This window comes from Lissotriton vulgaris, chromosome 2_1, assembly GCF_964263255.1.
Source record: "Lissotriton vulgaris chromosome 2_1, aLisVul1.2, whole genome shotgun sequence".
NCBI lineage: Eukaryota > Metazoa > Chordata > Amphibia > Caudata > Salamandridae > Lissotriton > Lissotriton vulgaris.
This window is the reverse complement of record NC_141687.1, coordinates 586,832,568-586,848,708: the sequence shown is the minus strand read 5'-3', so window position 1 is coordinate 586,848,708 and position 16,141 is coordinate 586,832,568. Positions and strand designations below refer to the sequence as shown.

At 50.4% G+C, this 16,141-nt stretch overlaps 1 protein-coding gene across 1 annotated transcript in view; it reads right to left on the bottom strand.

Moving 5' to 3' along the window:
- The window catches only part of DDB1 (damage specific DNA binding protein 1), a 1,134,380-nt gene that overhangs the window by 92,798 nt on the left and 1,025,441 nt on the right, over positions 1 to 16,141 (bottom strand). Inside the window, exons 24-25 of the mRNA XM_086955618.1 lie at positions 4,794 to 4,963; positions 3,989 to 4,091 (exon numbers count right to left, since the gene is read on the bottom strand). Of these exons, the coding sequence (XP_086811744.1) occupies positions 3,989 to 4,091; positions 4,794 to 4,963 (273 nt within the window). The remainder of the gene's footprint in view (positions 1 to 3,988; positions 4,092 to 4,793; positions 4,964 to 16,141) is intronic.

Here is a 16,141-nt window from a genome sequence, read left to right as displayed (position 1 = left end):
CTCCTCTATCCTTCTAAGCAAGATGTGACGTATATATACTAACCCTGGGCGTAGTGTGCGTAGTGGGGCTACGCGAAGCTACGCAAAGTGGGCAAGAAACTACGCCCACCTGCGCAGCCCCACTACGCGCCGCATGCCTCCCATCCGAACATACCTAATTAAATGGGCACAAAAAAATAAATAAAATACACTTACCTTGTCCGCGGCGTCCCGAGGCTCCCTCTGCTCGTTCACGCCGCTGTCTACTAACCAATGCGCATGCGCGGGCGGCCGCGCATTGGTTAGCAGACGGCGCCCTGAACGAGCAGAGGGAGCCCCGGGACGCTGCGGACAAGGTAAGTGTATTTTATTTATTTTTTTCTGCCCATTTAATTAAATTAGGTATGTTCGGGAGGGAGGCGGGTGGCTGGCAACTTCGCTACGCCCAAGGAGTGGGCGTAGTGTTGCCTGCTTTGCCTACTTTGCAAAGGGCGAAGAAAGGCAACGCGAAGTTGCCCGCCCAGGGTTAATATATACCTATAGGTCTCCGCAAGGGTCCTACCTTGCTGTGTTACTGTGTCGGCCTAAAAGATGACGTTGGGCCTGAACTTTATACAGAGATATTATAAATGAGATGATAGTCCTGCTGTACTTCCAAGAAGCCTCATGCATAATGTATGAGATTTGAACTACGGAAAACCCACGTTCTGAATGCAGTGTAGTATTTAGGTAATAGGTTAGTCCCTAAGAACGGTTATATATGTAATGTAGGGAAGAATATAGGTGAAAGGTTGTAATGTTACCTGCGCCTTTATAGGGTACCTATATGGAATATAACAGTAAAACACGTATGTGACATGCGTAAGTTGCCACCTGCCCGAAACAAAGTCGCTAACTACTTTTAACTGTGGCCACTCACAGTCTTGGTCGCGGGCTGGGCGGAGGAGCTCCTCGAGTACCCCAACACTGCTGGATGCTACATTAAAAGCACAGAGAACCAGTTGCTGCGGGCACCGGAGGGGAGGCGAGGAATGACAAGGCAAGACCTTATTTTTCATGACCACTGCTTCGTTAAGCTAGAGTTGAAGATGAAGAGCGTTGTAGCCACACAGGGCAGTTGCGGAGAAAGGTGTGGGAGGGCCAGCAGGCACTCACCAGCATGTACATTGCTCGACAGTGAACCTACATCGACATTCCTCCCATTAACTGGAGTGACAGTAGGGCGGTGCGAAACTACACAGAATTTTAATGCACCTCTACAGACTTCCGCATAGTGCAACTTCGTGCACTACGCCCACTCCTAGCCACAATCAGCTTTAGGGACCGTACTCTCAAAGCCTTAAGTGCAATGGCCTGGCAAATGGAGCACAACTTAGTGTCATAGTCACGCTCCAGGCACTAGAGAAACACTAGGTGGGGGCCCGTGACCGACATGGAGCAGTGACAGGTGCCATAAGGCTTGAACCCTGAGGTCTTCTTGCTAGACTTCCCTAGCACACCAATAGGAGTTGACAAAAAGTCGAAAAAAGCCTGTAAAAAATGCAGAAATAAAATAACTGACGTCAGTGTGCCGGAGTGGCGATTATATTGATGATACGGACGTCACTGCGATGAAAACGACGAAGACGATGTTACGCCGAGTCGACAGACTCCATCTACTGGCATGCAGGGGTACTGCTTACGAAAAGCTTCTGGATCCAGCATGTCGGCTGAAAGTTCTACGGTAAGGAATCTGCAGCTAGATACCTCTGTCAGATTGGCTAATGCAATGACTGCAGATAACTGTGTGAGACCATAGTCACAGAACTGAATCCTGGTAGGTACAGTAGGGAAAAAGACCTTGCTTATATATAGTGCTTCGAGGTCCCAGCCTGTAACAGTAAGCACTGAATTTGATTATAAAAATCATTATTTTAAAACTGTATTACCCACAGTTTAAATTAGGCTGCTGCAGAAAGGTTTAGTTGGGGCCACTGGAATTATGCAACAGGGGAACGAAAAATTATGCAGCAAGGTTGCCAGTATAATGCAGCAGGAAAAGTCAAATTATGTGGCACATTTATTGACAGTATTACTTTTGCACTTTTTAGACACGAAAATACTGCTTGGGAATTTTTTTTACCTCATTAATACCAGTTTAGCAACCAAATACAGTGATAAAAAATAAAAAGGTGACCAGTTAACCTTTGCGAATGGCCTTCCACTGTGCGACATGTCACCACTTTACTAACTTTTTATCCTTTTGAGATAGAAACAGATTTTTATGTTAAAATCTGCAGTTTATGCACAAGATGGTGAATTATATGACAGATTCATAATTAGGAGGAAAAACAGCTGAATAAGAATTCCAGTAGCTCTGGGTTTAGCGTTAGGTAATCAAACTCTACCTAGGGCAAGCAGTTTAAGCATCCATTAAAAAGGACACTTTCCCAAACTCAACACCCTTATGTCACTTCTCATCATTAAACTTCAAGCAACTACCTCAATTAAGGCTTACTATTAAGCAGCTCTTACATTTGGTGATAACCCAATTGCACACATTTATATTTCTTTCAGTTAAGCAGACACTTTGGTAAGAAAGCCTTTTTGTACTTTACCTCTCTGCCCCCACCCCTGTTCTACAATACAATAGTCTTATACACGCCCCTTTCATATTCACCCATGGGCGCCTCAAGGTCAACATTAACCATTCAGGGAAGGGTGTTTCTTTTTTTTTTTTAAACAAAGTATGGAAAATAGTTTTGTGCAATAAAAAAAATGGGCACAACGATCCCTATAGAACTTGTCCACTTTGACATGTAGATGCTGTTTCAGGTAAATTGAAGAATGGCACGGCGGCCAGCACAGAGGCATTCAGAAGCATAGTCCTGAAATTCTGGAACACTGGGGCATCAAAGTAATGGCCAAGGATAAAGAGGAAAGGAGAGAGATATCAATGGATAATGTCAAAGACCAGGCTTATAGGAGAGGTGCTCGTTTTTCAGTCTATAAATGGACAAAGAAGGCTTTCTCCGGGAAATGCCCTGAGGAAGATGGCAGCATATGGGCGATGTCTTTTATGAAAGAGCCAGCACCAACATTAATGTAGCAGGTGCACTGGGACCAACTGTGTAAGAGGGGGGAGAGGGGGGGCACTTCACCCCAATTATGGCTGTCTTACTAGCAAACAACGGAGGGGGAGCCCATTTTCCTTACTGGAATTAGGGGCCAGGTAACCCTTGTAGCACACGGAACAGGACCCGGGGAGGTGGGGCGGGGGCGAGGGGAACGGACGCAGGAGATGTGGGGTTAAGTTTTGGTTTTATTACGCAAAGTGGTAGACAGACTGCTTTGCGCCTCACGACTAGAAGTAATAGTTCTGTAGAGTGGGCAGAGGATGAAGCCTGTTAATTAGGGTTGTAGGTATCATTGGTACTGCAGGTGCAGTGGCACTGAGACCCAGGAGTGTGATGGGGCATTTATGGCTGTTTTACTATCCTTCCTTGTTTGGAATAAGGCCCAGTGCACCCTTGCAGTGCCAGTGTTGCTTTGGGCCTCAAAACAATGGCCCATGGGAGGTGAATTTGGAAGCAGAGGAGACAGCTTGGGCCTCAGAGAGATGACATAAGGGTAAGGCCCAAGATCGGGCCCATGTTTTTAACAAAGAGCAGAGGAGATTGCCCGCTTTGCGAGGCAGTAGCTATCTTTAGTAGCACTGGATCCCAGGGGGTCAGAATCAAAGCCCTACTTTCTTAGAGGTATAGGGCCTTGCTAGCATTTGAGCCGAGGAAACCCTTGCTGCAAAGTGGGGGCAACACTTGTGAGCTCATTTTTTTCTGAAAAGGACAATTCTGTGACGTATTTGCTGTTTTATAATGCTCACATTTAATGCAGATTTTAAAGCTACACAAAAATACACCTGGAAGTATCTCATACTCCCAGCTCCATGCGCTCAGCATTGCCACATCCTTCCCCCTGAATCTTGGGTCCCGACTTAAATGTCACTCCCTGTAACTAGATGAAAGGATATAAAGAGTGCTCTATCTTGCCGACGCTCATAATCACTTTGTTGAGTCGATTTTGCACATCAAGCAAAAGATTATACCAGCTCTCCGATAGTGAAGTCACCAGCCCTGAGGAGAAAAATAGGTTTTAGTAAAATTCGCAGCATTAACAATTATTAAAGCGCATCCTTCATCCATAGAGAGGAATTATATGATTGCGAAAGCAGTCTAGCCCCGGGGGAGATGACGAAAACCTAGGAGACATCATCTAGCCTCTGGCGATCAGTATGCACAAACTCTGAAAACAAGGCCTTTTGACCCAGTTGATACCAAAGGAAGCAGTAGCAGTTCTTAGAGGAGGCACGCCAGGAGGCTGTAAGGGATGAGAGCAGGTTTTTCGGGGTCCTGGTCAGCCCACGAAAGTAGGGGTACCATTGGCAAGGGGCGATGACTTCACTGGCAAAGATAAGAGCAACAGATGTCCCAAACCATTACCTTGGTGTTCTTACATCAACCCATAGCCTAAAGCGAAAGATTATTTTGTGGTACCTAAAATTGTTACCAAGAAGGAAAATGCAAGGTTACCCTCAAACATTGGCGGTACTTCTCGGGGACTGCATAAGGAAATAATTACAGTCTTATTAGCAATGCAGATGCTCATTTAGAACGAAACAACGCCAGGAGATCCGAAACCCGGTAGATTGTTAACTGAGGCAAAATACTATATTTAAGAATGAACCTACGGTTGCAGTGTTCATTCCGGGCGGCAACTGTTTCCCTACAGGTTGTGTTCCTTTGTATTCATTGTGGAAAGAGTGCTGTTCATCTTACCTATCATTCCATTGACGGTGCCGAAGAGCACGGAACCCTGCGTGGGGGTGGAGGACTCTCCAAGGTTCTGCATAACTAATGAGCCATGGCAGAAAACATTCACAAACTCTCCCAGGTGAAAAAGGCCAACTTCCTGTAAGTGCTGGCGTTCCTCGTCAGTGGTGGCCGCGCTGAAAAGAATAAAAATGTCAGAGGTAATACAGACAAAAGAGTGTACACAGACAGGCCTGGCTCAGACCTCAGGAGAGTGTGAGAAGAGAGTCCAACGACAGGCACTCAGAGGAGTGTCGCATTCACAGACATCAGTCATCTCACAAAAAAAACCCTGCAATTTAACCTGAATCCTGTAACCAGAGGCCAAACAAAGGAGTACAGGGGAAATAAGTCTTCCAAAAGCCAAATTTTGCCTCTGCGTCCTAACTGACAACAACCTCTCTAGAGGGGCCCGTTGAGACATTTCACAACTCCTAGCGCCATTCTTCAGCCACCTTCCCCAAAAGCTTTATGTAACCCTCACTAATTCCTTCTGCTGCAGTCAAACACAGCCTCAAAACCTAATATAAAAACCCTTTATGGTTCAGCGAACACAAAATCGACAAAGCCCTGAAATAACACAGTTATAGTGTGCAACGCTCAACATAGGTCAGACTCGTGCCCACCGCCATGTTTTGCTCTTTGTACAGTTTAAAAAAGAAAAAAAACTGCTTGGGGTGGACCTGCACATTGTGGGGGAAATTAGTTGAGGTATGCATTGTGTGTTGGATAGCGGTGGCACGAATTATTGTGAGCATTTTGTGTTTGGTAAATACAACAAAAGTTTTGGAAGGGTCCAAGGGATATGAAATTTAAAGAGCACACCTGGTTTTATCCCCAGCTCCAACTCAATGTACAACACAAGAAACACAGGGGGTCTACCAGCTAACTACTAAAGCTGCACTGTCAATCCCGAGTCGACTAGATCTCAGAGTGTATATATCATTAACACAGTGTATTTATGAAGACAAAGATTTAAGAAGAATGGACTCAACATGCGTAGAAGACCGATACATTACAGAGTATTCATGGATGGCTAACCAGTCCAAAACCAATAGTATAGGGTTTCCATCAAAAGAGACTTAATGATCAGTCATATCATCTGGCCAAACACTGGTGTGTGGAAGGGTGGTCCCCTGATCACAGGGACCGAACCGCACATATGGCTGAGATACCCGCCACCCCCTCTCAACACAATCCCCAAGAATTGGGAAACGGGAAACAGTTCTTGAATTTTTGGAAGGCGGGAAGGGAGTAAACCCTTCCCAGCCGTATTTATTAAAAATATGAAACAAAATTAAAACATTAAAATAACAGTTTCATATTATGTACAATTTCATTTCCACATTACGATGTTTGGCTAACCTTAACAGATCTCTAATACAGAGGTTCTCCTAGCCGAACTAACATCCTACAAAACATTTGACTTGAAATTGTACATCCTAACGTTAAGGGCCAACGGCAAGGTCGTAACCGGTGTCAGATCCCTAAACCAGACATACCCCCCTCACTTGTGAGAGGAGCGACCGCACCGAGGCGTACCTCAAGTGCATCTACCAATTTCCCTTTGTACTTGACGGGGGCCCCAATAAACTCGACGCCATTTAACGGTCGTTCGAGGACTCGTGTGAGGTGTCTAAAAGGTAGCGTAAACCCCCTCCCGCACCCCACACAACTTACCCATCTGCCGTCGCAGATGTCCTGGCCCCGGGAAATTCTCCAGGAGGGGCCGTAGCCCCTCCTATCCAGGAAGGGGCCTTGACCACCTTTCCTTTCCTTCCGGCGGCCTCTCCTTAGACAGGACCGCCTCCCCGTTGAGGGGCCAATTGGCCACCTCCCCCGCGCGCTCCCATCCGTAATGGGTGACGCCCCCTCATAGGGATCTTCCAATTACTGCTCACCGATCATGACCTTACCGCCCGACCAAAATAAATACGACAATTCTACCTAATTTACTAAGAATAAAAACGAACATGACTTATTACAAGCATGAATACTGATCAACATTAGTGCAACATTACTTTATTTGCAAAACATACTGAAAATAACCATTCTTTATTGCATATTCAAAATTTCACGACGATCATCACAACCTGCAAGAAACGGAGTTACCAGATCAAAACTTTATTCAAAAACAACTAGCTGTCCTCAGGGGCTGGTGGGTGGGTCAAAATTGGCTCTTCGTTCCGTCTCGAGCTCACGTGCAGCGGGGAGGTGCAGCTTCAGAGCACAGGAACAAGAGGATGCTTTCTTGGCTTCCGCTCCTTTTATCCGTCTTCAGGGTGGGCGTAAACCCGCCCCCGCCTGCCTCCGAGGGCGTGGCCGGCCGCGTCGGTGTCTAGGCCAGCCCACTCTAGGGCGGGAAAAAGGCGCGCCCCGGCTACGCCGCTTCGGGCATACCAGCCGAGACACGCCTCCCGCCCAAGATGGCTTCCCGGGGGGATCGTGGTACTCCACCATACGTTCGGGGGGACCGAATGGTCGCCCCTTTCCATATGGCTGAGATACCCGCCACCCCCTCTCAACACAATCCCCAAGAATTGGGAAACCGGAAACAGTTCTTGAATTTTTGGAAGGCGGGAAGGGAGTAAACCCTTCCCGGCCGTATTTATTAAAAATATGAAACAAAATTAAAACATTAAAATAACAGTTTCATATTATGTACAATTTCATTTCCACATTACGATGTTTGGCTAACCTTAACAGATCTCTAATACAGAGGTTCTCCTAGCCGAACTAACATCCTACAAAACATTTGACTTGAAATTGTACATCCTAACGTTAAGGGCCAACGGCAAGGTCGTAACCGGTGTCAGATCCCTAAACCAGACATACCCCCCTCACTTGTGAGAGGAGCGACCGCACCGAGGCGTACCTCAAGTGCATCTACCAATTTCCCTTTGTACTTGACGGGGGCCCCAATAAACTCGACGCCATTTAACGGTCGTTCGAGGACTCGTGTGAGGTGTCTAAAAGGTAGCGTAAACCCCCTCCCGCACCCCACACAACTTACCCATCTGCCGTCGCAGATGTCCTGGCCCCGGGAAATTCTCCAGGAGGGGCCGTAGCCCCTCCTATCCAGGAAGGGGCCTTGACCACCTTTCCTTTCCTTCCGGCGGCCTCTCCTTAGACAGGACCGCCTCCCCGTTGAGGGGCCAATTGGCCACCTCCCCCGCGCGCTCCCATCCGTAATGGGTGACGCCCCCTCATAGGGATCTTCCAATTACTGCTCACCGATCATGACCTTACCGCCACAGGCCGGATAGTTGACCGGCTATCCGGACCCCCCACAAAACGCTCCTCCCTAAAGGTCATGCTGTAAACCCTTTAACCAGGCTAAGAAGTCTCCTATGAGTAACTCGTTCCCCACCCGGGACAAATGAACGCCGTCCCCCAAAAACATACTGTCCCCTTTGATACAACCATGTGAAACAGAATGCAGTGTATTTGAACGAAACAATCTACTCACTGTTATTTATCTTCCTTACTGAATGATTCAAAGCAGTAACTGAAATAGCCCCCCGCCACACTTTCCCAGGGATCATATGGGACCATGCAATTGTGCACCCTGGAACTCTTCTCGCCAACCAACTTACCGTGGAAAGCATCGCCTCAAGAAGAAGTCGTCCACCAGTGGTCACCAAATCATTGCCCCCAAGATGTACTATGACTACAGACGGCGGTGACCCTGTCCGCCCTAACAAGCCCTCGAAAAATGATCGAAACTGGTCAATACAGAGCCCGCCCTTTCCGTAGAAGGACACACTGTACCCGTATTCCCCAGCCACGTGAGTCATGTCACCTGCTTTGAATACGTCCGCGGCACGCCTCACGTATGAGTGGCCCACGACCCACACTTCCTTTTTCACAGCCGGTAATGTCTGACCGCTGGCCCCCCGGTGTTGGGTCGACTGGACAGTCCGCCCCGCAGGCTTGCGCAACTGAAAACCAAACAAAAACAAGAAGCGTGAGTACACGTTACAGCTTCACAACATGTGCAACCGTACATACCTCTTATAACAATTCGAGGACCAACGCCCCACACGTTTTATTTGATCAACATTCAGACCCCTGGCTGTAGCTTCCGTAGCAGCCCCTATCCTAAAGGAATGGGTCCCAAAGTCGCCGGGGTTCAAGCCCGCGGCAGAAATCGACATCGCAAGCACCCGCTGAAACTGAAACCTCGTCAGTGGGGTGGCGTCAGAGTGTCTTAACAAGGTCCCCACCCATGCTGCCACCCTCTGCGCTAAATTGCAAATGCTACTTACCAGTATGCATCTGTTCTTGGCATGTAGGGCTGCTGATATTCATATCTGTGCATAGTCCGCCACCTAGTGTTGGGTCCGGATGATTGCACATTGTTGTCCTGGAAGAGTCTTCGAAGTATCACGAGATAGGTGGCTCCTCCCCTGGACTACAGTGCGCATGGGCATCGCCTCCATCCCCAGATTGTTTTTAGCCATTGGCAGAGATGGAGTGAAGAAAGTGAGTGATGACCATGCTATGAGCATATGTGTATATGAATGAATACTGCAGCTGCTACAGGCGCCGGGGAGGAGGGTGGGCGATATGAATATCAGCAGCCCTACATGCCAAGAACAGATGCATACTGGTAAGTAGCATTTGCAGTTCGAGGCATGTGGGCTGCTGAATTCATATCTGTGCATAGAATACATAGCAGTCCCTCCATTAACGGCGGCCGCCCGTGCCAGCTGCAGCAGTTTGAAAAAGCGTTTTTGGAACAGCCTGACCAACAGCTGCCTGCTGTCTGGAATGCACGTCTACACAGTAGTGCTTAGTGAAGGTATGTGTGGTAGACCATGTGGCTGCTCTACAGATGTCTTCCAAGGGAATGTTACCTAGGAAGGCCATAGAGGCCCCCAACTTCCTAGTGGAGTGGGCCCTTGGTGGGATAGTAAGAGTGCGCTTAGCTTTAGCATAACAGATCTGAATGCACTTGACTATCCATCTAGCAATCCCCGCTTTGGATATTGCATTTCCCTTGTGTTGTGTGGCAAAAGCAACAAAGAGTTGTTTGGTTTTGCGGAAATCCTTTGTCCTGTCCACATAATACATCAAGGCCCTTTTCACATCAAGAGTGTGGAGCATGCGCTCCGCCAGCGTCTCTGGGTTTTGGAAAAACACTGGCAATTCAATTGTCTGGTTCATGTGGAACTGTGAGACTACTTTGGGTAAGAATTTAGGGTTAGTGCGGAGCACCACCCTGTTAGCATGTATTTGGAAGAAAGGTTCTTGGATAGTGAGCGCCTGCAGCTCGCTCACCCTCCGCAGCGATGTAATTGCTACTAGGAACGCAACCTTCCAAGTCAAGAACTGGAGCTCACAAGAGTGCAGTGGCTCAAAGGGAGGACCCATCAGCCTTGTAAGAACCACATTGAGGTTCCATTCTGGAGCTGGTGGGGTCCTTGGTGGAATGACCCTTTTGAGTCCTTCCAGAAAGGCCTTGATAGCAGGGACCTTAAAGAGTGACAGGTGCTGCCTATTTTGGAGGTATGCTGCCATGGCAGACAGGTGAATGCGGATGGAAGAGTACGCTAGATTACATCGATACAGGTGAAGGAGGTAACATATGATGTTCTGAATGGAAGCATCTAGCGGGTCAATGCTGTGGTTCGCACAGTAGATGACAAACCTCTTCCATTTAGCCGCATAACAAGCTCTCGTAGTGGGCTTCCTTGCCTCCCGAATGATGTCCATACAATCGGGGGGAAGATTGAGGTAGCCAAACTCTAGGACTTCAGGAGCCAGATCGCCAGGTTGAGCTGTTGCGGATCTGGGTGCTGAATGTCGCCATGGCTCTGCGTCAGAAGGCTGGGAGTGAGATGAAGCCTCTGATGCGGTACCACGGAGAGTTCCAGAAACGTGGTGTACCATGGTTGGCGAGCCCACGTTGGAGCAACCAGGATGAGCGTCATCGAGTGTTGCCTGAGCTTGCGTGCCACCAGCGGTATCAGAGGCGCTGGTGGAAAAGCGTACGCAAATCTGCCTGACCAGTTCATCCACATCGCATTGCCCTGTGATTGGGGGTGTGGGAACCTGGCGGCGAAGCTTTGGCATTTTGCGTTCTCCTTTGTGGCGAACAGGTCTATCTCTGGATGACCCCACCTTTGGAAGTACGGTTGGAGTACTGATGGATGTATCTCCCACTCGTGCATCTGATGGCTGTGCCTGCTGAGCAGATCTGCCATTTGATTGTCCTTGCCCGGGATATGCTCTGCCATGAGGAAGATGTTCCTCTGAATGGCCCACTTCCACATGCTCTGAGCCAGGTGAGACAGCTGTGGAGAGTGTGTACCTCCCTGCTTCTGGATGTAGTACATGGCCGTTATGTTGTCCGTCCGGATCAACACGACCTTGTTGCACAGATGTACTTTGAACGCCTTTAGGGCCATGAAGATTGCCATCAGTTCCAACACATTGATGTGCATCTTCCTTTGCTGAAGTGTCCACAGTCCCTGCACAGTGTAGTGGAGTACATGCGCTCCCCATCCCTGGAGAGAGGCGTCCGTCGTCAGGATGATCTGTGGGACAGGCTCCTGGAATGGTCGGCCCTTGCAAAGGTTTTGTGGATTCCACCAATGCAGAGAGTTGTATGCCCGACCGCTCACCAACACTAGGTCTGTCAGTCGCCCATGAGCCTGAGTCCACTGACGTGCAAGGCACTCCTGAAGCGGACGCATATGTAGTCTCGCGTGCGGGACAATGGAGATGCAGGAGGCCATCATGCCTATCAACTGCATGAACACCCTCGCTGGAAGCGAGTGTTGGGGTCTGAATCGTTGGATCAGCGCCTGGATACTGGCGATTCTCACTGAATTTGGCTGCGCAGTGGCTGCCAGAGTGTTGATAGTCGCGCCCAGATACTGTCGCACGTGGGCGGGCTGGAGATGGGACTTTGGGTAGTTCAGAGAGAATCCCAGATCGTGCAGGAGGTGAATGGTGCGTGACACGTGGTCTACGCACTGCTGTTCCGTCTTTGCCTGAATAAGCCCATCGTCCAGGTATGGAAAGACATGGACGTGCTGGCGACGGAGATGCGCCGCCACCGTCGCTAGGCATTTTGTAAAAACTCTTGGTGCCGTGGTGACCCCGAACGGCAGGACCCTGAACTGGTAGTGCTGGTCTAAAATCTTGAATCTGAGAAACCTTCTGTGGGAAGGATGCAGGGGAATATGAAAATAGGCATCCTTCAGATCCAGCGTCGCTAGGAAGTCCCCCTGTTGAAGCAGGGGAAGCACCTGCTGCAATGTGAGCATATGGAAGTGCTCCGAGTTGATGTACCAGTTCAGCGGCCTGAGGTCCAGGATCGGCCTGAGTGATCCGTCCTTCTTGGGGATTAGGAAATACAGGGAGTAAACCCCCGTTCCCCGTTCCCGCAATGGAACGAGCTCTATAGCCCCTTTTTGCAGCATGACCAGAACTTCTTGCTGCAACAAGGTCAAGTGCTCGTCGGACATAGCACGGCTTCTTGGCGGTATGTCTGGTGGAATAGATGCAAGTTCTAAACAGTACCCGTACTGGATAAGAGACCTCACCCACCTGTCCGTGGTGATGGATCTCCACGCCGGCAGGAACTGTTGGAGTCTCCCCCCGACAGGTGTCGTGTGATCGGGGGGAAGTGACAAGACGTCACTGCTTGTTGGTGGTGGTGGACCTGGATGTATTGTTTCCACGTCCCCTGCCTTTGATATTGTTGCCTCTGTAGCCACCCCGGCCCTTGTTGTTGTTATACGAGGACTGGGAGCCACCCTTATAGTATTGCGAGGATTGGGATGCCTGGCCCCTTGAGGTGCCTCTTGAGTTGGAGCGTCGAAAAGAGCCACCCCGAAACTGCTGGCTTTGTAAAGCTCCCATAGATTTGGCAGTTTCAGTATCTTTTTTCATTTTTTCTAGGGAGGCATCCACCTCTGGGCCGAACAGATGGTCAGGATTCACTGTCTGCCCCAATATTGTGGTCTGTATGTCGGGTTTGAACCCTGAAATACGAAGCCAGGCATGACGTCTAAGTAAAACACTTGTATTGATGGCCCTTGAGGCAGTGTCAGCTACATCTAGGGCACACTTGATGGACGCATTTGTAATGAGTTTACCCTCCTGAATGAGCATCTCCCCCGCCTCCTTATACTGGTCAGGCAAGTGTTGAAGGATGGCCTCTAATGTGTCATAATGGGCCCTATCATAACGTGCGAGCAGGGCTTGAGTGTTAGAGATCCTCCAGATGTTTGCTGCCTGTGCAGCAATGCGTTTGCCTGATGCCTCAAAGATTTTGGACTCTTTGTCAGGGGGAGGAGCGTCACCAGTCGTTTGCGAATTTGCCCTCTTTCGAGCGTTGGAAACCACCAGGGAGTCCAATGGCAAGTGTCCCTTAATATAAGTGGGATCCGTGGGCGCCGCTTTATACTTCCTGTCGATGCGAGGATTGACCACCCGCGCCCGGGTGGGCTCCTTGAACACCTCCTGTGCATGCTTCAGCACTCCTTTAAGCATTGGAAGCGTCTTGACTTGCTTCTCGGCGACTGAGAAGGTGTCGACCAAAAAGTCCGCATCCACTGGATCCGAGTGGAGCTCGACGTCATGGTTCGCCGCAGCTCTCTCTATCAGTGCATTGCATGCCGCCGAGTCCTCCGTCGGGGACGTCTTTGCGGCAAAAAGTTGAGTGTCCTGCCCCGACTGCGGGTCGTTTGCGTCGTCACCTGCTGTCCAGGGCACCTGTTCCTCGTCCGGATCCGAGTACGCAGGATAGGTGTACTCGGCCTCTTCCTCGTCGACGTCAGGCACGGGGGAATGGGCCGGCGAGTGTTCCAGGGCTTGTGGAGACAGTGGTTCCATCAGAGCCGAAGAGTCCGCAGAGTACTTTTTGCTCTTGAGTGGAATCTTAAAAGGTTCCAAGGTCGGCTCCGATGTAATCTTCCTCTTGAGGAGCGACAATTTTCCCGTGTTGGCGTCGATGTGCACCGCACGACGTTCTTCCGCCGCGAGCGGCTGGAGCCGAAGCTTTGACACCACCAAGGCAGCCTTCGGCGACAAGATGTCCTGAGAGTGTCCGCTCTGCTTAGGCGCGAATGCTTTCGGCGCCGACTTGGGAGGAAGGGTAAAACGAATGGGCGTTTGCCCCTTGGCAGGCTTCGTCGAGGGCCTAGGCCCCGCAGGGTCCTGGCTGGGAACCACAGACTGCTGGATCCGCTGTAAGGATTCTCCCACCTTCTTGGTAAGGGACGCCGAGGGCTCAAACGACTCGAGCGATTCTTCGTCTTCGAGAGCGTGTTCGACGGTCAGCCTCTTCTTCGGCGCCGACGCCCCATGGCCTGGCGCACTGTCGGTGTGACGCTTTTTAGAAGCCGTCTTCGGGTCCGCGACCCCTTTCGGTGCCGACGCAGCCGCGTCGGATGCCTTCACCTTCGGCGCCGACCCAGATGGCTTTGGGTCGGCCACCTTTGCGCGGCTCCTCTGGTCAGCCATTTTGGCGTGGCTCTTCAAGTCGGCCATTTTGGGTTTCGTGGAAGTTGACGCCTCCAGAACCTTCTTCACCAGCGCCACTTTTGGTTTCGTTTTCGCATCCGAGGGTGCGAGACCAGTTGGCTTCACTTTCGGTTTCTTGTGAGAAATGTCCGTGACCGGGCCCGGAGGCGGGGACGTAGGACTGGTCGTTAGATCTTGGGTAAGGCCCGAAGGCGATCCCTCGACCTGGGCCGTATAACGGGGAGTAACCCCGGAGTCTTGTTGGGGATGCTCTTCGTCCGAGCTATCACCCATTGCGGGACAAGCCCGGTCGTCGTCCCCTACCTCGTCGGAGACTTCGTCATAGGCCTCATCACCCGCGTCGCCGGTCTCTTCTTCGGACGCGGGGCCGGAGTCCGATTCTTGTACGTCGTCCTCTCCCTCAACCGATTCCTGGAAGATATCATCAGGTGGGGGTGCCGAAGCCGACAATTGAGCCTGGAGCCGATTAGCCCGGCGAATCTTCAAAGTTTTCTTGCTCCTAAATTTTGAACACGCCATGCAAGTGTCCTCACGATGATCCGGTGACAAGCATGTATTGCACACGGGGTGCACGTCAAGGTGAGAATACTTTGAGTGACACAGCGGACACCTTTTGAATGGCGTCCGCTCCATAGCAAGAGTGTAGTGTAGGCCCGTCCGCGTCGAAGCACGTGGAGGGGCAGTAGGAGATCGGAGCTGAGAGTCAGTAAGGAAAACCGAAACGCAACAATACCGACGCCCAGCCTAAAGACCTTTTGGTCTCGAGAAAAGTAGAACAAACTATCGGTCCCGAGAGAGGGTACCGAAACACATCCGAACCCGATGGCGGAAAAAAACAATCTGGGGATGGAGGCGATGCCCATGCGCACTGTAGTCCAGGGGAGGAGCCACCTATCTCGTGATACTTCGAAGACTCTTCCAGGACAACAATGTGCAATCATCCGGACCCAACACTAGGTGGCGGACTATGCACAGATATGAATTCAGCAGCCCACATGCCTCGAACATGTTTCTACGCACCCAACAGGGCACATGGCGGACCCGGGGATCCTCTGGATGATTACACAGTCCCCGATTGCATCCTGATCGGATTTGGACTTTACAAACGAGACCGTCATCGTCTCTTCTCTGACCTGAATGTGTTCCCGGCACAGTCCCCCCATCGTATCCTGCTTGTTCTTAGCCACTAATTCGCTTACCCGCATAGCCCCATGGAATGCTAATGCAAATGCGGCTCGGAACAACACTGCTTCGTAGTGGGATGAACATGTTACCGGTAGCACGGATAATAACAGGGCCAACCTATCCAAACCTATCGGGTGCCTATCGTCTACTCTGCGACCCTCAAGGCGTTGCCACCCCCGTAGCGCTTTCTGCACCACGAAAGAGGCTGTCGGGTCCTGGATCCCATGAGCCCTTGCCATGAAGGAAATGGCGGCCCGATGCCTCTGGGCCGTAGCTACTGACTTGCCTGCGTGACGTAAAGAGAGCAGGAATCTTACTACAGACTCTTCCAGACCCCAAAGCTCCCTCCCGGAAGTACCCAAAAAGGCCCAATAGGAACGGAACGCCCCTTCATATGCCTTCCTCGTCCTGGGTGCTAAACTCTCTCCCAGGAGGTCTTGTAGTTCGGGGCAACGAGAGACCAAAGAGCTTCGGGAAAGGGTGCCGCCACCGGGTCCGCTGTGGGCAGAAAACCCCAGAAGGCCTGCATACGGAAACGAGAGAGCGCATCAGCCACTTGGTTCATCACCCCCGGCACGTGCCGCGCCCTAAACAGTACATTTAGTTGCATGCACAACAACACAATTTCC